Source organism: Globicephala melas, chromosome 12 (genome assembly GCF_963455315.2).
Source record: "Globicephala melas chromosome 12, mGloMel1.2, whole genome shotgun sequence".
Taxonomy (NCBI): Eukaryota; Metazoa; Chordata; class Mammalia; order Artiodactyla; family Delphinidae; genus Globicephala; species Globicephala melas.
The window spans coordinates 2,300,949-2,326,305 of record NC_083325.1 but is presented as its reverse complement, the minus strand read 5'-3'; the positions used below and the strand labels follow the sequence as shown (position 1 = coordinate 2,326,305).

Genomic DNA, 25,357 nt, shown 5'->3' with positions numbered 1-25,357 from the left:
TGGTAGTGGGTGAGTCTTCCCTCTAATAACTTACTTATATTCTCTAAGCCTAAGAGCTCTGCCTCGCTGGCAGCACCCCTCAAGGCGATAAGTTACTCAGAAGCTGGCCGACTAAGTCAGCATCAGGACCTGCTAGCCTGACTTTGCCTTTTCTGCTGGATTTCACTGTGGCCTTTCTCCTGGTCTGGTAGTGAACCCTTGGGTGAGGAACACTGACCCAACCTCTGTTTCACGCCGGGCTGTGTCCACACTCAGTGTTTGAAGGCCTGCTGGTGTTATTATTTTTTTTTTTGCGGTATGCAGGCCTCTCACTGTTGTGGTCTCTCCCGTTGCGGAGCACAGGCTCCGGACGCGCAGGCTCAGCAGCCATGGCTCACGGGCCCAGCCGCTCCGCGGCATGTGGGATCTTCCCCGACCGGGGCACGAACCCGTGTCCCCCCTGCATCGGCAGGCGGACTCTCCACCACTGCGCCACCAGGGAAGCCCTGGTGTTACTCTTTTTTACAGTCTTCCAATTAGGTCTCAACTTTGTGCCGTTTTTTTTCTAGGGGTGGCTCATTATTTTGTGCAACTTCTACAAATTAAAACAGAAACTTCTAGACAAATGAAAACGTTTTATTTACAAGAAAAAAGTCTGTACACTGTGTACACGTAAAAATATACAAAACCAAACTAGAAAATATCAAAGTGTTAAAATGTGTACAAACACTTTTAAAAGGTGACTCCTGGAAAACCTCAAGCCTTAATTCGTTTGAAGAGTACACATCTCAATTTTAAAAATTATACAAAAAAATTCCCTAAGCTGTTAAAAAAGTTCACTGGTTTCCACCGGAAAAGCTTCATAAGGATTTTATCTAGAGTAAAACAGGCTGTGTGGTATCATAAATGTTAGGTTTTAACAGTTCCGATGCAGTTAATTTGTGTGAAACCTACCAAGTAAGAAGACTATTTTCCATAGAACCAAATAAGTGTTTCTTCCCCTAATCTTGCAAAAGCCATGAACTCTACATCAATTACCCATCAAAGGTCAGAGTTCAACTAGACTTCTGGCAATGATACAACCTTCAGGTCATAGCTCTACCCTCAGCACCTTTTAAATATTTCTGCCAGACCTTTAAATGTAGCCGGAATGTGTGAAAGACAGTGCGTGGGAAGACTGGATTTCTGTTTGACAGAAGGACATGTAACATTTGCTTACCTCTCTTAAAAAATTGGTGTTTGCATAATTAAAACAAAATTTATTGTAAACGTTTCAGAAATAAAGTTTGATGAAAAAGACAATATAAAATCAACCATGTGTGTAGATATGTATATATACAATTATATAACTATATCTACATGCACACTTTTTATAACAAGAGTAAGAACTCTATCAACGTCTTTAATTCTTTAAATTCCATTAGCCCAAAGCCTGTAGAGAAATTTGTTGGATTTCCTCTTACTAAAAAGTCTTCACTCACTTAATAAAGCAAGAATCAGGACTTACAGTTTATTTCCTTGAAAGATAATACCTTTCATTTACCAATTGTGTAAAATAATGCCCGAGAGATAGAAACATGCAGAATAATTTCACAAAGGAAGTATCTGGAGTACAAAGCACGAGCCTGGACTCAGGTACACTCTCCCTAAGCACGGAATTCCTACACTCAGCTGCCCTCGTCAGCTGTGGAACAACTGGGCAAGAGTCCTAAAGGATCAGAAAGTGAGAAGTCGACACAGACAACCTGAGTGAATGGATCCAGACCCCATCTGGCCTGTGCATTCAGTCACGTGTTCCTCGATAGTCACCCCACCTCCCAGCTCCGTTTCTTCCCACAGCTAAGCAGCAATGAGACCAGGTCACTTTGGCTACCGGTCTCAGCCACGCACGGTGCCTTGATCTCTAAGAGAAAGGCTGGAGAGAGCGCTTTCATTATGTCATTTGCGCACACGAAATCCCTCCATCACCTACAATTACTCACGTGAGCCTGATCCCACTTCCGCAGCCAGATGGGACCTAATTAATTCAGTGATTGTAAGTGGTCCTGCCCGGAAGGGTCAGCCCACAACAGCAGGTATTAATCTGTTCCACCAGAATGAACCGGCTCATGATCATGTAACAGAGTAACCCGGGGCGGCTTTAAACCCTTGACTTCATTTCCCGATTTGGAAAAGGCTAACGCTCGTTTCAGCATTGCCTTGTGCAGATGCTACCGCTACCATGACAGAGGATTACTGGGGAGCCCAGGGGGGATTGAAGGTCGGGCTGCCGGCCGAGGGCGAGGGACACGTGGGGAGGAGGGGACCGAGGTTCCTTGAGCCCTGCGTCCCCCAGACGAGGGTAGACCCCGGGACGGACCGAAAGGTGAGCCTAAGCCCCGCGCGGGCTCTGAGGGGAGAGGATGCTTCCTTGCAACTCCTACCCGCCAACCCGCGGGCCCTGTGCCCTGTAAGGTGACACACAGGACCAGCACGGGTGTCCCTGGGGACAGTGAGGGCGCCACATCTGTTAGACCTTCCGCTTGTACCTGGGCAAGGGCTGGGGAAGGGCCTGGATGCAGGCGAGTTGTTATTCTTGGTCCATGTTTGTTTCATTGTGGCAGTAGCAGCAACAGAAGATCGAGTGAAGTTGCCTCGAGATGTGAAGCAACGTGACCTCCTTCAGTCCTGAGAGTGAAGGCCACCTGACGGCTTGGGCTCATCAAACATCCCTCCTCAGCAGAGGGTGAAGGGCCTTGGAAGAGGCGAAGCCTGGAAGAAACGCAGCCGGGCGCCGTTCCCTGTAACTGGTCCGCGGAAAGCCGGGCGTTTATTGCCGTTCGTGGCATTTGAGGGCTTCCTCAATGTCTGGGAAAACACTGCCTCTTAGGGCCGATTTCATTCATTCTAGAAGCAGCCGGCACATCAACTAAAACCTCCTAACACTTTTAAGGAGTTAAACAATTTAAACTTTTAAATAGGAGAATGCCCAGCCCGCGTTGTATTAATACGTGTACCCTATTTTCTCAATGTTTAGTAGACCTTGGTTCCCAAGGGCCATAATAAATCCAAAACTTTTAATAAAATTTTCTTTACTCTCTTCAACCTTGTAACCTTGGTGACACTGAAAGTACGTTTTAAAAGTACATGTGTCACAAAGGGTATCAATACTTAAAGATCTTTGCAGTGTTTTCTGGGGCTTTTGAACTTGAATATTTACATTGACCCCCCATAAATTTTCTTCTACCCATGATCTCATGCCACCAGAGGGGGCTGCCCTGGACATAAGGAGGCCGGTAGGGAAATCCAGTAGGAAGATTATTACAGAACCTTCAGCGTCATGGGCCTCTGAAGGCAGAGGCTGGAGGGTCTGGGGGGGAACAAGGGTGGCTGGACTGCTCACCCCGTATCAGCCACTTCCCAGTGCCCAGAGTCACTGAAATGTTACTCACCGGACACTGGACAGGAGCACGCTCTTTCAGGAAACCAGGAAGAAAAGTGGCCTGGCCACATCTCAGACGTAAGCCAACGTGCTGAACAGAATTACCATCCCTTCTCACAGATCCAGAAGCAAAGCTCGCAAAGTGGGCTTTGGTGGATATAGTCACGATTGAAGTTTTTCAGTGACACCCTCCTTCACTGTAACAATAAGCTGTAGGAGATGCTTGGGACCCAACCCGATTGCTGCTGAGTCTGGTTTCTGTCAGCCACGGTTGCTCAGGAAAAAAACCGATCCTGGAACAGAAAACCCTGCGCAGTAAACTCTCCTGACGTTCACACAACTGTGAAAGACGACAGATTTAATTAAGCTGCTCTCGTCATGGCCAAGAAGTCTTAACTGTACCACTCAGATAGGTTTTAGTTATAGATTGAAATCGCATGTTTCACTAAAAGGTATTCCAAAGCGTTTCTGTTTCACTACATTTACAGCCAAAAAAAAATTGTTTTTTGATGTATCAGTGACAAAAGTTGAGATCACAACAAAAGCAACTGACCCAGCCAACACACTGGGATGACACTCCTCCCTCTCCCTGCCTCTCCCTCTGAAGCGTGTATTAATACTTATTTTCCTATTTGTTAAAGAGCAATGCTTTCACACAACTGTATTTAATTACATGGCTTTGTTATGTTGCTGACATAAAACAGGTAGGTGAAAACAAGGGTGGGATTCCTAAACATCTGTCTGTAGGAAGAATTAGTGAAAAACCGGTGTATCACTGTCAGGATCCCAATAGCTGATATTAACCTGCAAGAAAAAAGCATGAGAGAGACAGGTGTGCATCCCCAGAAGCACAGGGTGAAGCTAGAGGCTGGAAGCCACCTCCCACCTCCCCCGGGGGTGTCCTAACCGTCAGCACCTGTGGTTAGAAGACTATGGGGAGGGCTGGCAGGTGAGGTGGCCAGAGAAGTGGCGGCCCGGGGCCGTCCTGCCCTGGGCTACCCTGCAGCCCCCGATTTTGCATTTACCTGCCAGGGATGTTCCTGTCCACCTGGGGGCGTTCCTAGTCAAGAAAGGAAATATTGCAGGAAAACAAAGTGCTTCCCCTGTGCTGCTCTTCTGGGTTGGCTTTTTCTTGGATTGCGCAGGAGGAAGGCTTTATGGTTTTAGAAATGTGTCTGATACACAAAGAGCAAAGCCTTCGGTGGCAGCTGGGAGCAGAGATGGGGATGCCGAGGGCTAGAAAGCCCTCAAAGGATATACCGCGGATTCTGCTGTTGGTGTAAGCATGCCTGGGCGCTAATCCAGACATTCGTCAGCAACTCTAGGCTCTTTCGTGACAAGTGCACGTACACGTGGCACAGTTGATGGGACATGTGCTGTCCCTCAGCATGGGTGCTTCCAGGTACAAACTGTGTCATCTATCAGGTGTATCCCTGACACCTGCTGAAACCAGCCCTAGTAAAGAGAAGACTAACATTTTCGAGCTATTTACCCATTTGTTATACATTTGCTTTTTTCCTAGCTATTCTTTACAAAAGTTTTTTGCAACTTTCTTGAGTTTATTTCTTTGAGTTCCACTTCTATATTCAAAGCAGTCGTAAATACTCAATGGCTTAGAAAGGGAAGGACCCCCGTGGCCACCACGAAGTCACAGCTGGCGACCGAACGCTGCGCCACCTCCAGGGCACCTTCCAGCATCTCCAGGACTCGGAGCCCGGCCAGCCCCTCAGGCTCCCGGTGGGCAGCGCACGGCCCGCAGCCCGGGCAGCACGACCTTGCCCTTGCGGTGCAGGTCGCCCTGGGCGCCCATGTTGAGCCGCTGCACCAGCAGCTTCTCGTAGAGCAGCGGGTGGTAGGCGCCCAGCGTGCAGGCCGCGTCGTAGTAGGGCTCGTGGTAGTGGCACAGGTCCGTCTGCCTCACGGACGGGATGTACTCGTACACGTGCACCTCGCCGCACAGGCTCATCATAAGCAGGATGCCTGCAGGAGAGACCGGAGCCGTGAGCAACGCAGGATCCGGATTCCGCGCTCGTGTCTTCCCTGTCTGTCTACGCATCTCTGTGTCCTTCTGACCGTGACACTGGAATTGTCTGTTTACAGTCTGTCTTTCCCACCAGACAGCAGAGGATCTGAGGGTTAGGGCTGGGCCTCGTCCATCTTTCTGTCACTAGTGGCGAGCACAGTTATCTGGTGGAGAGTTGGGGGCCCGTGCTTGTTGAATGACTATATGACCTGCTTTCTTGCTTTTTTAAAGGTAACGAGGTGGGGGACGTCTTTGAAGGGGCGGGGGCGGAGGGGCACGGCTGGGGCAGGAGATTCCTGCTCTGTGCCCCCTTCCTTGTCGGCTTCACTTTGTGGCTCTAACTTCCAGTGAGGGGCGTGCATGCGGTTTGGGGGCTGGGGGCGTGTTAAGACGTGATGCTATGAAACATTCACTCGTCCACTTGACCGCTGGGGGCCCAGGAATGTGAGAAGAAAAGACAAAGTGATCAAACTTAAGGAAAGGACAGTCAGCGCCAGATCTGCTTCCCCAAGTCAGAATATCATGTACCACCTTCGACATGCAGGTCCAACTAATGTGCAGCAGGACTGTGATATAACAAAGAAACACATGTTATAAAAAAACAGATGCAAAATAGTTGCTTCAACGGAAAGAGATGGAGATACAGAGTTCAAAATTAATATTAAAATTATTTTTCTCACTGGAACTGTCAATATTAAAGTTGCTTTCTTTTTTTTTAATGTTCAAGATAGCTATAAAACCATATGACCATTGAGCAGATCTCGTTCTGGATCTATACTAAAGAGCTTTCTTTTCCTAGCTCCACCATCATCTTTGTTAACATTCTTTAAACTTAAAAAACATATGGACTTCCCCGGAGATCCAGTGGTTAAGACTCCACGCCTCCAATGAAAGGGGTGTGGGTTCGAGCCCTGGGTGGGGAACTAAGATCCCACATGCCGCGTGGTGCAGCCAAAGGAAAAAAAAAAAAAACACGCCAAGAGGAAAAGAAAAGAAGAAAGTAACGCTTAGCCCTTTTATGAGAGGATATCCCTTGTTATGAAAAACACGTGAAGTCACACAGCTCCTGTTACAGACAAGGCCTCTCTGCAGAGGACGATTGTATTTCTAATTAATCAGCTGTGCATGCAGCATGAAAATCCCCACAACTGGAGAAAGTGCGGCACGAGGGGCCCAGGGGAGCAGTGGGAAGGGCCTGGTTTTGCCTGGGACTCCAGAAAGGTCCCCAGGGAGGTGAGGCCTGAAGCCGCAGGGACCATGTTGGGCGGGGCGGGGTGGGGGGAAGAAGAGGATGGGAAGCAGAAAGGACGACAGAGGGGACCCTGGGGTCCTGCTGAGAAGACGTTAGGATGCGCCTTGCGGGCCACGGAGCTGCTGTGGCTCAGAGTAAACCACGCCCCTAACGAGAGACAGATTCTTCAGGTCAAGGGCTAGGAAGTGACGCTGTTCCCAACAGCTGCGTCGAAACTTCAAGTCCCTGCTCAGTCCCCCTCTTCCTCCCAGCTCTGCGGGCTCCCTTCCCCCTCCCGCGTCCGTGGGCCCCGCCCACCGTGACCGTGATCCAGGAGAAGCCAAGAGAGAACCGAGGACCAGCGCCTGCTTCAAGTCACCGAGGGGGTGGGCACCAGCCCAGCCTCGCACAGGCGATAAGATCTCTGCCTCTTTTTTTTTTTTAAATTCTTTTTCAAATTCTTTTCCCACTTAGGTTATTACAGGATACTGAGTAGAGTTCCCTGTGCTCTACAGTCGGTCCTTATTGGTTATCTCTTTTAAATATAGCAGTGTGTACCCGTCAATCCCAAACTCCCGAACTATCCTGCCCCCTCCTTCCCCCCTGGTATCCCTGCTCTGTGTACGTTTCTCTTCATCATCACAAAATCACCCGTGAGGAATTGACACAGTGGATGAGAAAGCCACGTGCCCAGAGAATTACATTCGTTTATTCCTGTGACTTTAAACCTTTGATGAGCAAGGCCGCCTCTGCCATGTGTGTCTCTGGGTGAGAGTCACAGGCCTGTGTCTGTGGAGCTGAGGACGCTTCAGTGTTTGCCCATCAGGGCTCGCGCTGGCCGCCCGCCCTCCCTTCCCTTCCCTGGGCGTGGCGTGTGGCCAGCTGTGCCCGAGGAACCACATCAAAGCATCCCAGAATCCTTCATGAAGGATTCATCCCTGAACGTCCTCCCTCCGTATATTTATTACAACGGTTTTCCTGCAGCGCAGTGAAGAGGCTTCAAGGGTAACTTTTTTTTTCTTTTTTTAATAAATTTATTTATTTATTTATTTTTGGCTGCGTTGGGTCATCATTGCTGTGCACAGGCTTTCTCTAGTTGCGAAGAGCGGGGGCTACTCTTTGTTGCAGTGCACAGGCTCTAGGTGCGCCGGCTTCAGTAGTTGTGGCACGTGGGCTCAGTAGCTGTGGTTCGCGGGCTTAGTTGCACCGTGGCATGTGGGATCTTCCCGGACAAGGGCTCGAACCCGTGTCCCCTGCATTGGCAGGCGGATTCTTAACCACTGCGCCACCAGGGAAGTCCCCTTCAAGGGTGTCTTTTGCACAAAAGCTTCTGATAAATGAGCGTGGAACTGTGTCTGGAAACCACACTCCTGTTACTGTCAGCCCAGAACACAGCCTCATCCACGGGGGCTGCGACCTGCGTGCACTAGCCGTCGCCTTTGCAACTCTGGTCTCCAAGTGGGAGAAGCCACTGTCATTCCTGAGAGACGCTGTTATCCTTCCTCGAAAGCAGTTCTCAGCCTTCAGCGTGAAAGGACGACCTGGCAGCTTGTTAAAATGCAGATTCCCGAGCTTGTCCCCGTCCCTAGAGACCTGGGTTCCCTGGTGTATGTTGGGGTACAGGAAATGGGTTTTTTTTTTTTTTGGCCATGCCACGTGGCATGTGGGATCTTAGTTCCCCCGACCAGACCAGGGATCGAACCCATGCCCCCTGCATTGCAAGGGTGGAGTCTTAACCACTGGACCACCAGGGAACTCCCAAGGAAACGGAATTTTTTTTTGTGGTACGCAGGCCTCTCCCTGCTGTGGCCTCTCCCGTTGTGGAGCACAGGCTCTGGACGCACAGGCTCAGCAGCCATGGCTCACGGGCCCAGCCGCTCCGCGGCACGTCGGATCTTCCCGGACTGGTGCATGAACTGTGCCACCAGGGAAGCCCCGGAAACGGAATTTTTAACAAGCATTCCTAAGCAACCTGTGGTGAAGGGCCATTAAAAAAATTCCCATCCATCACAGACCAATACTTCTGTAAAATACATGAACAATGAACTACGAGAAGAATGATCACATATAGGTTGCCATGCTATGTCAAATTGCTATAAAACCTTCCAAATACTTTGTTTCTACAGTGATCTAGTCGTAGACTAATAACAAACGTTCCTGGACCAGTGCTGGTCTGCTTACCATGCTTGGAGGACCCGGGATGGTCTCACACACGTATTCTTTGAAAAACTCTGCTGTAAGGATCCCGGAAGTGTCTCCTTAGTAGCTGACCATTCTGCATGTTAGACAACTAACCTGGAGATGAACTGCTACTCCCACCCAAGTAAGAAGAAGTCTGAGTAAGTTCTCTAGGTGTCCTTGCCATCTACTTGGCCTCAAAGGTCTACTAAGTGCTCGAATCTGGTTACTGTTTTCTGGAAAGTTTTCCAGAGACAACGTTTCCTCTTACTGCTAGTGAACTACTATCAATACATTTTAAATCACGTATTTATTAAATAGACAATATAGATTTCGTCCTATGACTGGGCAAAAAGTTATGGTTTCACTGTGAGTAAATAGGTATATTTTTGCATTTTCATATATACTTTATATTTTAAAGTGACTACTAGAGCTTCAGAAGTACTGACATTTGCTAGGTAGTTCACAGCTGTCCAAACTGAAGGCCGACAGGTTCAGGAAGTGTCTATTTTGAGTCATCTGTGTGCATCCTCCTGGCTTTTGCATCTCATTTTGTGCTTCCGTATGAACTTGTGGGCTCCTATCACCATTAGCCTTGGTCCAGAGCATCCTAAAATTTAAGCTAGAGCCGAGTCTGCTCTAAGTAATCAAGTGACGGCCAGCTGTGGTACTGACAGCAGAATCGGCGTGGCAGCACCTTCAAAGGGAAGGGAAATCAGTTTATAACTCATTGGCACATGTGAAAGGGGGACAAGGTTAATGGACGCAAAGGTGGAGGATATTTTCTCTTATTTACATTTCTGTGGACGGCGTGGTCATTGCATTTGGCACACGCGTGCTCTGCTTATTAATTTATTAAGGCCGACATCACACATAAACGAGTTTAGATTCAGACTCTGCCATATAATAAATACTGAAAATCATTATTAAATGTGGTTATGTCTGCACATCACTTTTCCTAGGAGTTAAGAGTACTTAGTCACACACAGAATCCTGAAGATGAAACTTCTTCATGTATTGCAAAGGGGGCCTAGGCAGACCTCAGTGTCAGGAGGGGTGTAACAGTCCTGGCACAGCTCGGGGCATGTGTGTGGGGAGGAGAGACTGTGGGACCTATAGGGTTGGGACCAGACCGGGAGAGACCAGAGCTGTCAAGCACGGTTAGAAGCCTCTTCAGTTAAACTCACACATGTATTCAACTGGGCACAGTGCTGAAAACTGGGAATTTGGAGAAAGTTTCTTTAAGGAAAAAAATAAGTAAATCCAACTAAAGAATGAAACTTTAAGTTTCACAGTAGGTGGCAAGCTCATAGCCTACAGTTCTTAGGACAACTTGAAGAAAGCGTCTTAACTACCGTACTGAGAACAACGTCTGACGTGCTGTGATGTTGGGCCCTGTCATCCACAAGTGACGTCAACACCAACACGTGGTCCTCAGATGTTCTCTGAGGTACACTGACAAGGTGCCGTGCTGGGAGGCCCCAGCTCACCTCTGGGTTTGATGATTCGCTAGGAGGACCACCAGACGCAGCACACAGCCGATGATTTCTTACAGGCCTGCTGTGCCGGACGCACACCAGCATTCCAGACTCTGGAAGGAAGCAGGTGCTGGGCGTGGACCCACTGCCGCATAAGCATCTGGGCACACTGACCCACCCTGGCACTTAAGGGGGCCTCCCCAAACCCAGGCTCCCAGATGCCAGCCAAGGGCCAACCCTGCAACCCTGCAGGCAGTCAGGCCTGCCACGGTGGCTCTTTTCTGCACAGATACCGTTTATACCTGGAAATTCACAGTATCACGTTAGCTCCTAATCATTTCCCCATGCCAAGCCGACACGGGGAATTCACAGCTGGTTATGCTAAAAATGTTTTTTTGTGTGTTTTTCATTTCCTTTCTTAGGACTGCTCAGGATTACCCAAAAAGCGAAATGAATACAGACCATCTAAGGCTGTGCTATTCAGTAAAAATGTTTTTAAACCACCACTTAAGGAACTTTTATGTTACATAATTTTGTTTATGGACTACCAAAAAGTAACTGCTTTCATCACTAATAAAATTTTACTGCTTTCAATGCGGAGCCGGACTTTTTGATGGGCGGATCAATACTGAGACACTTTCTAATGTATTTTTCGAAGCCAATCAAAATGGGTGTGCAGCCAGTGCTTAAAAATCTTTGAACATAATTCATAATTCAATTAATGTTAAGTTTTTACAAATGAGGGATTCATTTGAAGAAAAAAAAGTGCAAATTTTCCTGGGCAATTATGACTCAAGAGGCATTCATTTGCCAAATTATGGGTTTTAAAATATTGTATAATTCAATATAATTATCAAACCAATTAAAAAGCATTTCCACTGGTCTTAATAAAATGTCACATGCTATGACTCAGCATAACAAGCAGTATGTACACTCGTTTATTTGTCCAAAACCTGGATAAAAAGCAAACTTCCACCCATGTTCAGATGATCACAGATCCTGAATGAATGAGGTTCCCTCTAAAACTCTACTGTGCACATATAGAGATGCCTTTGATATGTGTCAGAGTCCAGCAGAGTTTAATCACTGAGCCTTTACCTTAATTGTGCTCAAACGAAAATTGTCTTACTTTGCACCTGGCAAAATATTTAAAGTAACAACACCCCAAATCGTTCACAGTAAGAGAATTTTTTCCTTGATGAACGAATCCTTTTAACGTGGAGCAAAATAAGCTATGGATATAAACAGAACCTAATGCAAGTGACGGGAAAAATACTGGCTTTCATCCATTCCAGGTAACACTTGAACATAATCACATGTGAGGTAAACTAGAAATTTCTGAGAATGTCCAATAAAACACTGCAAAATATGTTTCTGAATGAGGGGTGAGGGTGAAAGGTTAAGTGTATCGAATATGCTGATCTAATGGAAATCTAGCAGGTATTCTGTGGTTTCCCCGTAAGGTCATCATAAGATAGAAAATTATGAGAACTATATTTAAGATTATTGAAGGAGCACAAATGACATTTTAAGTGATAATTCCAGAAAATATCTGTAATTAAAAGATGGTTTGGAAATTTGCATTTCATGAAATAAAGTAATTTAAGAAGCATCTACTATATTAAGTCAAATCATATAATGCATAAATAATACTTGAAAGCCACGTTTTTAGCTCATTTATATTGTATTTGATCAGGATTCACTGTTTAATGTGAATAGTGAATTTAAATGTAAAGTGTAAAACATGTAAATAATAAACTTCCTGATCAGCATAATGTGATCGATTTGACACACTCACAAGTATGGATGTTAAGTGGCTTATTAGTTTGGGTTAATGTGTTACTATTTTGTGTTAACATCTGAGTTTGGATGATATATTGGAAAATTAGAACCCCAAACTCAAAATAAAATGGAAAGGAAAGGAAGTTATGACTGGTTTTTAAGCATATTATTCTTGTGCATGTATTAACTAGGCTGAAATTATAGCGTTTGCATCGGTGAATTCTAGAAACATCACTTATGATATAATCAGTTGAGGCAGGACGAGGCGTTGGTGGTTTGTACAATAAAGGCCTTGTCACCTGTAGGCTAGAGGAGTCCCTGCTCTATGCTGCTGGTCGGGCCGGTGCACCAGGCCCGTCTGCCTGACGACGCTCAGCCCCGAGCCCCGGGGGGTGAAGCTGGGCCTCGTGCTTGGCTGGAGGCCCCACCACCTCCGGTGGCAAAACCATCCGGCCAGGCTGCAGGACCCCAGACGAGCTCACGGACCTTCTAGGACAACATCCGTCTGGATGAGAGCTACACCGCAACAATGGGATTCCAAGGAAACGATTCCCTGTCCTCAGGCCACGGTGCGGTAAAACCCACCTCCTAGTACCAAAGAACGAGAGAAAACCTCCAGTATCCAACTGGGGATGAAAGAGAAATGTCCCTCATGTGTGAACAAGCAGCTCCCAGCGGGCTGAGGGCGAGGGTTCTAACAAAACCGGTCCCACGGAGCATCGAAATCGCCTGGGTCCGCGCTACTTCCCTCTAATTTAAAAAATCCATGTGCAGTGCCAGAGGGGTAAGAATCCCTTCACTGCTGCTCTGGAGAAGCGGATGGTTCACGGCATACGTCTCTGATGCACTTACTATTGTAAGGCTGTCCTTCTGTGACCCGGAAGGACAAATATGGCCTCTGGTCAGAATTCAAAGAAAAAGCGGTAAGTCGGCGCTTCCCAACAATGATCGACACGCTATACCCTTTGCTCAGCACTCATACTCCTGGGAGTTTATCTTCAGGAGATCTGATTGATGACAGCAAACATCTTCTATCCCGTGTGTCCCCACCCACAGGGCAGTGTCCAGTGGGACCCTGGTACCTTCTCCATGAGCTCCCTTTCACCTTTTTGTGGTCAGCAGGACGTGGCGGTGCTGTCCTTCACAACCTTCCCTGTGGTGGAGACGGTCTCCGTCTACACTGCCTGGGACTGAGCCACCGGGAGCACACAGCTTTGAGAGTTTGAATGGGGCTCGTGCACCAAGGAAGAGAAGTTTTCCTTGTATTTAATCCTAATTAACTGAAATCTAAGCAGCCCCCCGTGGCTAGTCGCCGCCATACTGGACAGGACGGTGCTAGAAAGTAACGATTGCGAACGGCCCGATAGAAAGGTGGTGTTATGAGTCCCTTTTCTCCCAGGAGCACAGGGACTTTCACACGAGTAAGTGACTCGCCCATGGTTGGAAACCCAGTGACAGAGAAGGACTGTCGCTCAGCCCAGCCGCCACCCCTGCAGTGACATCCGACCGCAGTCCCCTTCATCCCGGAAAAGATGCCACCCAGGCAAGCAGCAGCCCCTGAAAACTCCAAACAAACGGTCAGCAAACAGCTGTGAAAGGAAGCTGTCCACAGGTGGCAGGATTTCTTTCAACACGTGAGGAAATAGTGTTCTCCAGCTGCGACTATGTCAGTGGAAACTTGCAAACTGCAGGTCGACAGTAAGGGTACCTGACAGCCCTCACTGGTCTCCCAAGCTCCTGCTGTAATCAGATATCGGCCACAGGAATTCACGGGGAGGCACGGATGGGAAAGAGGCTTGATCAGGTGGCCGCGTCCTGTTATGCTGTCTCAGCCTCATTCCACCCCCGTTGTACGCGCTTCCCTAAGTCCGCAGGAGTCCGTGAAACCGCACAAAAGATACAGCACTTGGGCTTCCCTGGTGGCGCAGTGGTTGAGAGTCCGCCTGCCGATGCAGGGGACACGGGTTCGTGACCCGGTCCGCGAAAATCCCACATGCCGCGGAGCGGCTGGGCCCGTGAGCCATGGCCGCTGAGCCTGTGCGGCTGGAGCCTGTGCTCCACAACGGGAGAGGCCACAACAGGGAGAGGCTCGCGTACCGCAAAAAACAAAAACAAAAAAAGCTCCAGCATTTAGGGTTTCGCAAAGTGACTTGGAAACAAAGCATCTTGACAGCACGACATAAAATGGGTGGGAGGAGCTACGCTTGAGGAACGCAGCACGCAGCGTCGTTAATCTGTCTCGAATTCTGCGTAAAATATTTCACATTATTATAGTACCTCGAACCCGCTTCAAAACCCGCAAGCCTCGCTTCGGATACTCCGGCGCCTTGCATCCCTCACCACCCCGTGTCACCTCCACAGACACTCCTTTAGTCGTGGGGACCTACTGTGCACCCGAGTTAAGGGGCAGGGTGTAAATTCACCGAAGTTAGGGTGGAGAACATTAGCAGTGGTTTATGGATGAAGTTACTACCCTCTGGTTCCACTGTAGCTTTCATATGGCCAAGGGGATCTAAGACCTCCCTTAACATTACCCTATTCAGGTAAAACCAAGGAAATGTTTGGGCAAGAGGCTGAAACTCAGGAAGAGAAGTGGGTTAAGACCACAAACTTGTGGACTGGAGCCTGGCTACAGAAAAATACACAAGAGCCAAGTGTGATGCCCTCGTTACAGGAAGTCCATTCTCAGACTGCAGCTGGCGGGTCTGCTGGAGACAGTGGGACATGGCTCTAGAATCCGGCTACGCAAAGCCCAGACCTACCAGGAAACTTGCAACGTCTGGGGTGTGGTCCTCTGGCCACAAACTCCCATCCTTCATCCGGGCCCACATCAGCGATGTGCACGCAAGTGGGTGGTAGGTCCCAGGTGGCCCTGGGGTCTCCGGCCCTTGAGTCTCTCGGTGACCCACAGAGAGTCCCCAGGCCTCCACCCTGAGAAACCGCAGCTTCGATTTCCTGTCATTGGAACACTTGCCAGGAGCCCTGAGCTTCCGTCAAGGGTCCAATTCCCGCGAGGCCACCGCCTGCAGGCACACGGTCACCAGTCCAGCTGAGCCGGCCTCCCAGCTGTCCCCGCCGAGGGGCCAGGCAGGGGAGTGAGGCCACCGCATGACACAGCTGAATACCTGCAAGTGACCCCACGAGGCCTGTGGAACGAAGGGGTCACCCAGCCGGGCCCATCCTGACCCACCCGTCACGAGGGAAGGTAAAGCAGTCCTCGTTTCACCCTTGGAAATGTTGGGCTGGGGGGCGTGTTACATGCCCACTGGGAACTGGGACAGTGTCTTTGCGCTGTTTTCAGTTCATCTATTTTCCCTGTAAAGCCACCTTCTAGGCGCTCTTATCATCTAACATGAATGTATACTTGTTAACCCCTAAGCCTCACCCCGCTGCCCAGCCATCCCACCTTCCGGCATCCACCTACCAAGGAAGCCCGAGGACGGCGGGTTCGGCTGGATCTTCTCCTTCGTGTTCTCCTGGATGATGTCCCAAAGCTGCCAGATAAACTTGGGGTGGAGAATGTAAAACGGTTGGTTTGGGTTTCTCTGCCGGTGCTGAACATACGGAGTGAACAGGTTGTAATCCGGCTTCTTGTACCACTAAGAGGAAAAAATAACAGAGGACCACGCCGTGAAAAGCCGGGCAGCGCCCACGTTGCGGGGTATTTAGAGGCTGAGGGGCCGGGCTGGGAGGGGATGCGGACCCCCTCTTCTGCAGGCATTTCCACACTGGATGAGGGGGTGAGTACAGAGGTGAGGTCTAGCCTGGGGGACTGGTGCCTTATTCTTTAGTAAAATGAGGGAGAAGGGCTAGGGCGGGGTCACTGGACTTTCCTGGAAAGGGCCAGATAGTAAACACATCAGGGTTTTAGAGCCATAGAGTCTCTGCTGCTACTACTGGGCTCTGCTGTGTATTTACTTGGAAAGCAGCCACCGAGGGTACAAGATGAATGGGCGAGGCCGTGTTCCAATAAAACTTTATTTACAAAAACAGGGGCACACCCCCCAAAAAAAGAAGAAAATAAAAAACAAAAAAAAAAAGGAAGGAAAAAAAGAAACAAAAAAACATGGCCGGATGGCCCATGGCCATAGTTTCAATCGCTGTATTTCAGAAATATGTTTTCCCAATCTAATCTCTAGCGCAGAAAGATGTCAGTAATTGCCTGGGTCTCGGGTCGGGTCTGGGAGACGGATGGGTGGGCGCAGGGGACGCTGCAGCAGCGGAAAGATTCTGTTCCTTAATTGTGGTGCTGGATACAGGACCGTAGACACTTGCTACTGCCCATCAAAATGTGCACTTACATCGGTTACACAAAAATTACCGTAAGGAAAAAATAAACAATAAGGTTGATTTAAAAAACAAGGCTTCAGGAGTGTCTCAGGCGCCACCGAGAAATGGGGTTTGGAGGTGTGTGGGGAGAGGCTCAGCTCACGGGGCTCTGACAGTCCTTTCAAACAGACACCTCGGGCAAAGATGGGCTTGGATGAAGACCCCAAGGCACAGCCCCTGGTTGAATGGGGTCTGTGGCTTTAAAAATTTTGACAAGGATGGGCCAGATCATCTTTAGTGCACTGTGCCCCCAAACCCCGGGGCAGGGAGAGGGAAAGCAGGGGCCAGCAGCCACAGCCTCTCGTGGGTCCACCAACAGCAAGAAAGCTGTCAGAACTTAAAACCACAGAACCTCAGGCTGGAAGGAAGCTGACAAGTGCAAACACCCACTTGATGCCGGTTCTCAGTAGACGGTGTGTAGGAGAATCAAGCAGAGAGCACTCTCGGAAACACACGTGGGGGCCTTCCCTGGTGGCGCAGTGGTGAGGACTCCGTGCTCCCAATGCAGAGGCCCCGGGTTCGATCCCTGGTCGGGGAACTAGATCCCACATGCATGCTGCAACTAAGAGTTCGCATGCGACAGCTAAGGAGCCCGCAACAAAGACCCAGTGCAACCAAATGAATAAATAAATAAATATAAACAAAAAACCCACACATGGAGGCTGGATATGCCCGGATTCCTGGGAAATGGGCTCTGACGGATACCCTGAACAGTGATGATGCTGATGTGAACCCCTGGCTGAGAAGAGTTATAATCACGCCAGGTATGTGTCCAGCCTCTGTCTTAGGCTGCATGGTGACAGAGTGCTCCTTCCAGAGGGACCATCGGCTGTGGGAAGGTCTCCTGGATAGGTACCCCCTGGTGGGGTGAGCTCTGTTCCCACATTCATCTTAGGAAGCTGGCCTCCTCTCGGGTCACGGCAGAACGAGTCCACAGACACTGGCACAGCAGACAGCCTCGCTCACGGGGCTAAACTGTAACCGATCTTCCCAGCCCCCTTTCAGAACAAGTGCGCTGGCTCTCCACGCCAGGTTCCACCAAAAGTAGAGAGGCCGTGAATGTATCGATAACTTGCTTATATTCTGATGGCTAGTAATAACCTTCTTTACACTGTATCGTATAAGATTAAAAAGATTTGGAGGCAGAAGCCAAGAGTGGCACACTCAGGGAAAGCCCGTGACACGTTCCATTTCAATAATAAGGATTCGCAAAGGTTAGCCTCTCTTGCCAAGAACTTCCCATGTATTTCAAAAGGTCTTGTAACTACTTGAAAGGTGATGTAACCATCTCACAATGGAAAAATTCGGAGTTTAAGCAGCCCAAGCTCTGGTGTCGCTAGGACTTTCTGAACATCTAGACATTGTACATTTGTTTTTGTTTTCTAAATCCTCCAGAAAAACACTTTAGCATCAGAGGGACTTCGCTCAGCAAGGGTGCTACTGCAACCGGGACTCAAACCGTGTGAACATATGTGAATTTAATTCGCACCCACAATTGGTTTCATTCTGCCCGTCGAAGTTTAATCCCTGACTTACTCCCATTATGTATCGGTCAAAGGCGCTGTCTGACCCTCAAGGGTGGGGGCACCAAGGAAGTACTCACCAGGTGAAGATTTGCAGAATACGGAGCTGGGTCCCAGGCCACCAAGATGACATCTTTATACAACGAACTGTCAATGAAGTGATGCCTGGGGTTGGTCAGAATCTGCAAATACGTAGCAGAATCATTTCAAAACGAGGCTTTGGGCCTTCACAATTACATTTTAAAAAGAGGCAAAAATGTTAAAAAGGAGTTTTGGAGCAAGAAAAAACAAATGTTCCTCAGACTTTCTGGGGGAGGGAGAGAGGCGGGCTTTACACGCTAAGGCACTCAGGAGATATTTAGACAAAGGAGGGCTTTCTGTTTTAAGAAAAGAACGAGGGATCTCCCTGGCGGTCCAGTGGTCAGGATTCTGGGCCTTCACTGCCGAGGGCCTGGGTTCAATCCCTGGCCGGGGAACTAAGATCCCGCAAGCCGTGCGGCGCCACCCAAAGCAGCAGCCCTGGAGTCACCTAGAGGCCCCAGCTCCCGATGCAGCTCCCGGCTGAGTAGCCCCCGCCAACGACAGCTGCAGGCCTGGAAGGCCTACCGACTGCCAACCTCAGGACAAACGGGGCCCAGAGGCCAGGAGACGTGTCCCCGCTCTGGGGCCCTCTCTGGTCCTGAGTGAGTCCTTCAGTCTCACCTGCCAATCAGCTTTCGTCAACTATAGTCTGGGGGGAAAAGGATGCATTTGACTTGCTTCCTTTTTAAGATGGAATTTTCCCACACTGTTTGAGATGCCCTCTTTTGCTTCGCATTTGAGTATCTCTGAAGTTAGGGAGTATCTCACAAGGGACCTGTATTTTAGTATCTCTGAAGTTAGGGAGTATCTCACAAGGGACCTGTATTTTAGTATCTCTGAAGTTAGGGAGTATCTCACAAGGGACCTGTATTTTAATATCTCTGAAGTTAGGGAGTATCTCACAAGGGACCTGTATTTTAGTATCTCTGAAGTTAGGGAGTATCTCACAAGGGACCTGTATTTTAATATCTCTGAAGTTAGGGAGTATCTCACAAGGGGCCTGTATTTTAATTTGCTGGGGCTTATCACCCCCTCTCTTAAAAGCTGTCATCAAGCAGATGAGGAATCTTCAATCAGTGGCGTCTCTGAATTCAGGAACCCGGGGCCTGTTTCTCACCTCTGTAGGCTGTGAGCCCAGAGCCCGACGAAGAAAGCTGATCTTTGGTTCTGCAACAAACTCACCCTAAATCGCTCATCACCCCATTTTTTTAATACCGTTTGAAACTCTAGAAATTGCTGTGGTTTGTTCTGAGGCTAATTTTGCTATGAATTTTGGAAAACATTGAGAACATACAAAAAAGAGATATTTTCCTTTTTAGAATGTTCAATAACAAAGTTTCTGAGCTGTTCTTCTGACCCTTGAATTCTGTTCCTTTGCTTTTCTCCCCTCCATCCCCATGATTTACTCCGTTTACCTTTCTTTTCCTCAGTTCACAAAATGCAATGTGCTACATATATATATTTGTACCTCTACTCTGATTTTTCCTTTTGATCTTATTTACTCTTTTTTCCTATGCACAGCACACACGAATTCCCATTTCTCTGCATTTTTCCTCACTAATTCTTTATAATTACAAGACTTTTAGAAATAAGCAAGGTCGTGGTCATGGATAATTGGGTGATTTCTCTTCATTCACCCAGTTAAGCTATTTACCTATAAAACAGTCCACCCATCTTACCTGGGAATTAATGATGCGGACGGTGGTTTTATTTCCAACATCCTTCTCGTAGCCACGTGTAGGAGCAGAGTTAAATCTCAAAACTGCATCGTGGGAATCTGAGGGCACATAAGTGACAAACTTACTTCTTTTTTTCCCTCTGCATAAAAATCAGCATATAATCTAGGAAAATATCTTAAAGCAAACCTTTCAATACCTGAAGCTAATAGACCCCAACAAGATTCAGATACCCACACACACACTGTTTGGCATCCTATTTACTTAGGATGAGATCCTGGCTGGGGGCAAATAAACATAAAAACACATCAATCCATTACAAGTGGCCCTGTATCCTCTAAGTTATATTTAGGTACTTGGTATGTGCTCACGGTCTTTAAAGACATGCTTTACACAGGAAATTTCGAGACATATGTGTGTATCTAGACTGCTTTGTGGAGTCTAATGTGTTTCCCAGAAACAGGGCTGAAAGCAGAGTTAATCAGCAATAGGGAATTTCTATGCGATTTCTTCAGCTTCAAAAACCCCATGCACGTTCCTAATTTAACTTGGAGCAAACAAGAAAGCCCGTCTGTGAGAGAGTGAGAAGTGAGATCACGTATCTCTGATTCGTCAAACACCCAAAGCAGCGGTTCTCACTTTTTGGTCTCCGGACGCCTTTACACTCTTGAAAATTACTGACAACCCAGAGGCCTTTTGTTTATCTGGATTACAGATTTCAGAATATATTGCATTAGTGAGTAAAATAGAAAACTTGTAAATGTTTATTTATTAATTTATCTGTAAAATACATTTTTATGAGAAATAACTACATTTCGAAAAACAGTGAGAAGGGCACTGTTTTAAATGTCTGCAAATCTCTTTAACGCCTGGCTTTTTAGAAGATAGTTGGTTTCATATACCTGTTTCTCTATTCAATCTGCTGCAATATATTGCTTTAGTTGAAGTATATGAAGACTCAAGATATATCGTTGAAAATGGTGGGAGTATTTCAAGAGTCTTTCCAGATGACTAGGAATATTCTCCTCTGATACTTCATCGTAACTCCACAAGAGCTAGTTTCTGAAAGGTTAGTGGCAGTGTGGAATGTGAAACAGTATCAATTTTTGTGCTGTTACATTAAAATCCATTAGTTAATCTTGCTCTTAAAATGGATGATTCATCAAAAAAAACAAAAAAACAAAAAACGACCCAGTCAAAAAATGGGCAGAAGATCTAAACAGACATTTCTCTAAAGAAGACATACAGATGGCCAACAGGCACATGAAAAGATGCTCAACAGTTGCTAATGGAGAAATGCAAATCAAAAGTACAATGAGGTACCACTCATACAGGCCAGAATGGCCATTATGCAAACGTCTACAAATAAGAACTTCCCTGGTGGTCCAGTGGTTAAGACTCTGTGCTTCCACTGCAGGGGGTGCAGGTTCGATCCCTGGTCAGGGAGCTAAGATCCCGCGTGCTGCACAGTGCGGCACGGCCAAAGGTTAAAAAAAGAAAAGTTTACAAGTAATAAATGCTGAGAGGGTGTGGAGTAAAGGGAACCCTCCTACACTGTTTGGTGGGAATGTTAAGTCGGTGCAGCCACTATGGAGAACAGTATGCAGGTTCCTTAAAAAACTAAAAATAGAGTTGCCATATAACCCAGCAATCCCACTCCTGGGCATTTATTTGGAAAAGACAAAACTCTAATTCAAAAAGACACACGCACCCCAATGTTCACAGCAGCACTATTCACAACAGCCAAGACATGGAAGCAACCTAAATGTCCATCGGCAGATGAATGGATAAAGACGATGTCGCACATATATACAATGGAATACTACTCAGCCATAAAAAGAGTGAAATGATGCCATTTGCAGCAACATGGATGGACCTAGAGATTATCACACTAAGTAAAGTAAGTCAGACAGAGAAAGACAAATATATGATATCACTTATATGTGGAATCTTTAAAAATGATACAAATTAACTTACAAAACAGAAATAGACCCACAGACAGAAAACAAATTTATGGTTACCAAAGGGGGAACGGGTGGGGGAGGGATAAATTAGGAGTTTGGGATGAACATACACACACTACTATATATAAAATAGGTAACCAACCAGGACCTACTGCATAGCACAGGGAACTATATTCAATATCTTGTAATAACCTATAATGGAAAAGAATCTGAAAAAGAATATATATATATATGTATGTATAACTGAATCAGTTTGCCGTACAGCAGAAACTAACACAACATTGTAAATCAACTATTGCGTTGGCCAAAAATTTCCATAAGATGTTATGGAAAAGCCCGAATGAACTTTTTGGCCAACCCAATATATTTCAATTAAAAAAATAAAGGATGATTCATCCATGTGTATTTTGTAACACTGTCCAGCGGTCATTTGGAAGCTATCAGTTCAGTAAGTAATGCAGATCTTTCAAATACTGAAGCATTTCATTATAAAGCATGAAATATCATTAATGTCACCACGGATCTCATCACTTAAGTTTGGGAAGCCTCCAAGCTCAGGGTTGAAAGCTTTAATTTTATCACTGGCAACAAACACTGTCAGTTATTTTCCTGAAAGTCGAGGCTTCCTTCCTTCCTTCTTGAGAAAATGCCTGCCAAATGCCTAAGTCTAATTTAAGTGCGTCCATCAGTCAGGCTGTTTCAAGTATGGTTGTGTTTGGTGACAAAAGCGCCTAGTGCCACTCACAGCTCAATCACATCGGTGCCCTTCCGTCGGGGGTTGGTTGGCAGAAATGCTTTCATGTTATTTCCCATTTGGTCTTAAAAACACATGTACTTCAAAGGCTGAACTCTCATCAAACTAACCATTTTTACTGCTTCATTAAGGACATCCATACGTGGAGCTGGCATGCTTTGCTCTCACTGCTAAGCTTGGCAGGAAAACATCCCGTGAGGACTAGTATAGTGGGTACCACTGCCTCGATCTGTGCTAAGAAGCAGTTTTATCCACTGTTGCTCCTGCATCATCCGTTCCGATGTCAACAGTTAAAAAGACCTCCGAGTACTATGATGAAAATTGTTCTCATCTTCTGAGCCCCCGAAAGGCCAGACACTATGTGACCTGCTCACCTGGGGCAACTCTCCCATAGGCAGGGAGTGAGGGGGGCCCAGACAGTGGGGTGGCCTCCCGGCACTCAGAGGTAACCAGGATAGCACCAGGGCAGGAAGCAGGATGCTGGCACTGCTGGACCAGTGCTCCCACCGAACCACGCCACCCTTAGATGCAGCCTCCGTCTAGAGGTAAGGTGAACGAACAGGTTGCCAAGCAGTGGGTGCATTTCTCATTGATTACGTAGAAATTCCTAACGAATCGTATCACCCCAGACAATGTCCCAGCTTTTAAAAGCTGGTGTTCTACACCGAGGTGTGTCTTAAGCCTTAGAACAACTTGACAAAGGACAGGGCACAGAAAGGTAATCTAGGTTCACTCCTTTGGAAGTCGCATGAGGCTGAAGAGTTAAAAGTTCCGTTTCATGGAGGACACAGAGAGGTAGGTAGGGACAGGGCTGCTGTGGACGAGACTGACCGTCCCCCAGCTGGCCGGGAGAAGGAGGGACCAGGATGGGAGGGGGCGTGTGGGGACGACGAGCTGAGAGAGCCCGTCACATGGACACATTCGTAAATGTGCACCTGGGCGTGCTTCTCCCAGGTGACCACCTGCGAAACTAAGCCGTCCGCTCACATTTAGAGAGGGAGGAATGATCAGCCAGCCAGCACAGGGGAGGAAAGCAAAGCGTCGTTTTTGGAGACGGCATCTCCAGGCTAGAGCCATTTCCCGTTGACCTTGAGAGCAGAGCCAGGCTAAGAGCATCATTGAGGAAAGATGAAAACCCTGCAAGGAGCAGCCAGAAGGCATAGCAGCACGAAATCCCTGCCCAGCCCTGGGCACTGCGTCCCCACCGCCCCCTTCCCTTCCCGAGCGCAGGAATCTGCAAGGGCGGCCAGCGCCTTGTCTTTGGGGAACGGGGAATGGCCTGCCCAAGAGATGGTTCTCCTCTCCCCCAAACCCACCGCCCAGGTCTGTCTCACCTCACTGGGGCTCCTGCAACGTGCTTCCTCCAATCTAGGCTCTGGAGCAATCTTTCCAAAATGAAACACTGACCCATCACTCCTCCGCTTCAAAGATTTCAGTACCTCTGCACCGCGAGGCCAAGGGGCCAGAGCTGGAGTTTCGGGGACCCAGACTGGAGTTCAAATCCGGCTCTACCCTCTGTGTCTCTGGGTACCTTGGTTTCCTTACCCATAGAACAGGAATAATCGTGTCTGTCACTTGGCATCGCAAGGCTTGTTCACAGATAAAAGCACTGAGGATGAGAACTTCCCTGCAGTAAACACCCTCTAAGTGCTATTATTACAATCATTATGAGAAGTCTAATTTCTGGGGAATGACATCCAAGAGCATGAAGTGGCTGACCTCCTGCCCACCCGTCCAACTTACCTGTCTGCTCTCTACCCCCAGCCCATAGTGGTCCCCAGCCCTGATCACCCACACACTGTGCTGTTTCTCATCCAACTGCTCTGCTGGCCTTTGGCCTGGATTCCCCTCCTCAGACGTCTGCCCTCGCGGTGGGGTGGGATTCCGCGCTCATGTCTTCCCTGTCTGTCTGCGCATCTCTGTGTCCTCCTGACCGTGACACTGGAATTGTCTGTTTACAGTCTGTCTTTCCCACTAGCAAGCAGAGGATCCGAGGGTTAGGGATGGGCCTCATCCATCTTTCTATCACTAGTGGCGAGCACAGTATCTGGTGGAGAGTTGGGGACCCATGCTTGTTGAATGACTATATGACCTGCTTTCTTGCTTTTTTTAAGGTAACAGGACGCCAAATCCCAAGCTCGCTACGGGAAGATGCCCCCTCCCTACGCAGCCTCCTCCCTACCCTCCCATTTCCCACACACTTCCCAGAATCCTAGTTTCAGGTAACAGATCCTGACCTCCCATTCAAGGTGACAGCTGTAAGTTCAGAGTACTTTTCTCATCTGCAGTGTGTTTCCACGGGATTGCTGCTACTGATCTCAGTACCAAATTATTATTATTTACAGGAATGGCTGAAAAAAGATGATCTCACCACTCTAGAAAAGAATGTTCCATGTTTCCAAAACAGTTCAGTTTGCTTTCCAATAACATATTCAAAGTGGAGGTGTTTAAACAATTACAACGTATGACTCAGTCTAACAGAACTGGGAAACAGGACGGCACTGCCCAGGCAGCAGCCAGCAGAGCCACTTGCAACCCTGGCGCTTCCCTGGTCCCCTGGCAGGGGGGGGGGGCAGGGGCTGAGCCCTCAGGCAGGGAGGGTAGGGGGGGCAGATGGGGCAACCCGCAGGAACTTTTCTAGCTCTGCCCTCAGTTTTTCATAAAACCACGACCTCGTGCAAGACTTCTAATCTTCACTTAGCCGATTCACAAGTAGATGCTTAGGGATGAAGACAGAGTTAGCTAAATAGTACAGCATGCCCGCTTCCGAGCTTCCTGAAGGACTCTGCTCTGTGAATTTGTTCTCACTAGGAGAGGTGTTAACAACTGTGTGCTGATAAGCCTCTGTATGTTCAGGGGAGTCGGAAGGAGAAATGTCAGCACATGGCAGGCACAAGGGCTGATGCTGAGAGATGCCAGCTTCTGAAAAAGCGAGACT

The 25,357-nt window shown here is 47.8% G+C and overlaps 1 protein-coding gene across 7 annotated transcripts in view; it reads right to left on the bottom strand.

The window, feature by feature from the left end:
• Positions 1 to 594: 594 nt before the first annotated feature.
• The window catches only part of ST6GAL2 (ST6 beta-galactoside alpha-2,6-sialyltransferase 2), a 63,911-nt gene continuing 39,148 nt past the window's right edge, over positions 595 to 25,357 (bottom strand). For 6 of the 7 annotated variants that reach the window (XM_060309276.1, XM_060309275.1, XM_030845054.3 and 3 more), the window contains exons 3-6: positions 19,705 to 19,802; positions 18,025 to 18,126; positions 15,517 to 15,691; positions 595 to 5,380 (exon numbers count right to left, since the gene is read on the bottom strand). In XM_060309276.1, coding sequence (XP_060165259.1) covers positions 5,127 to 5,380; positions 15,517 to 15,691; positions 18,025 to 18,126; positions 19,705 to 19,802 — 629 coding nt within the window. In that variant the 3' untranslated portion in view covers positions 595 to 5,126. The remainder of the gene's footprint in view (positions 5,381 to 15,516; positions 15,692 to 18,024; positions 18,127 to 19,704; positions 19,803 to 25,357) is intronic. The other variant, XR_009566138.2, reaches the window with a different exon arrangement.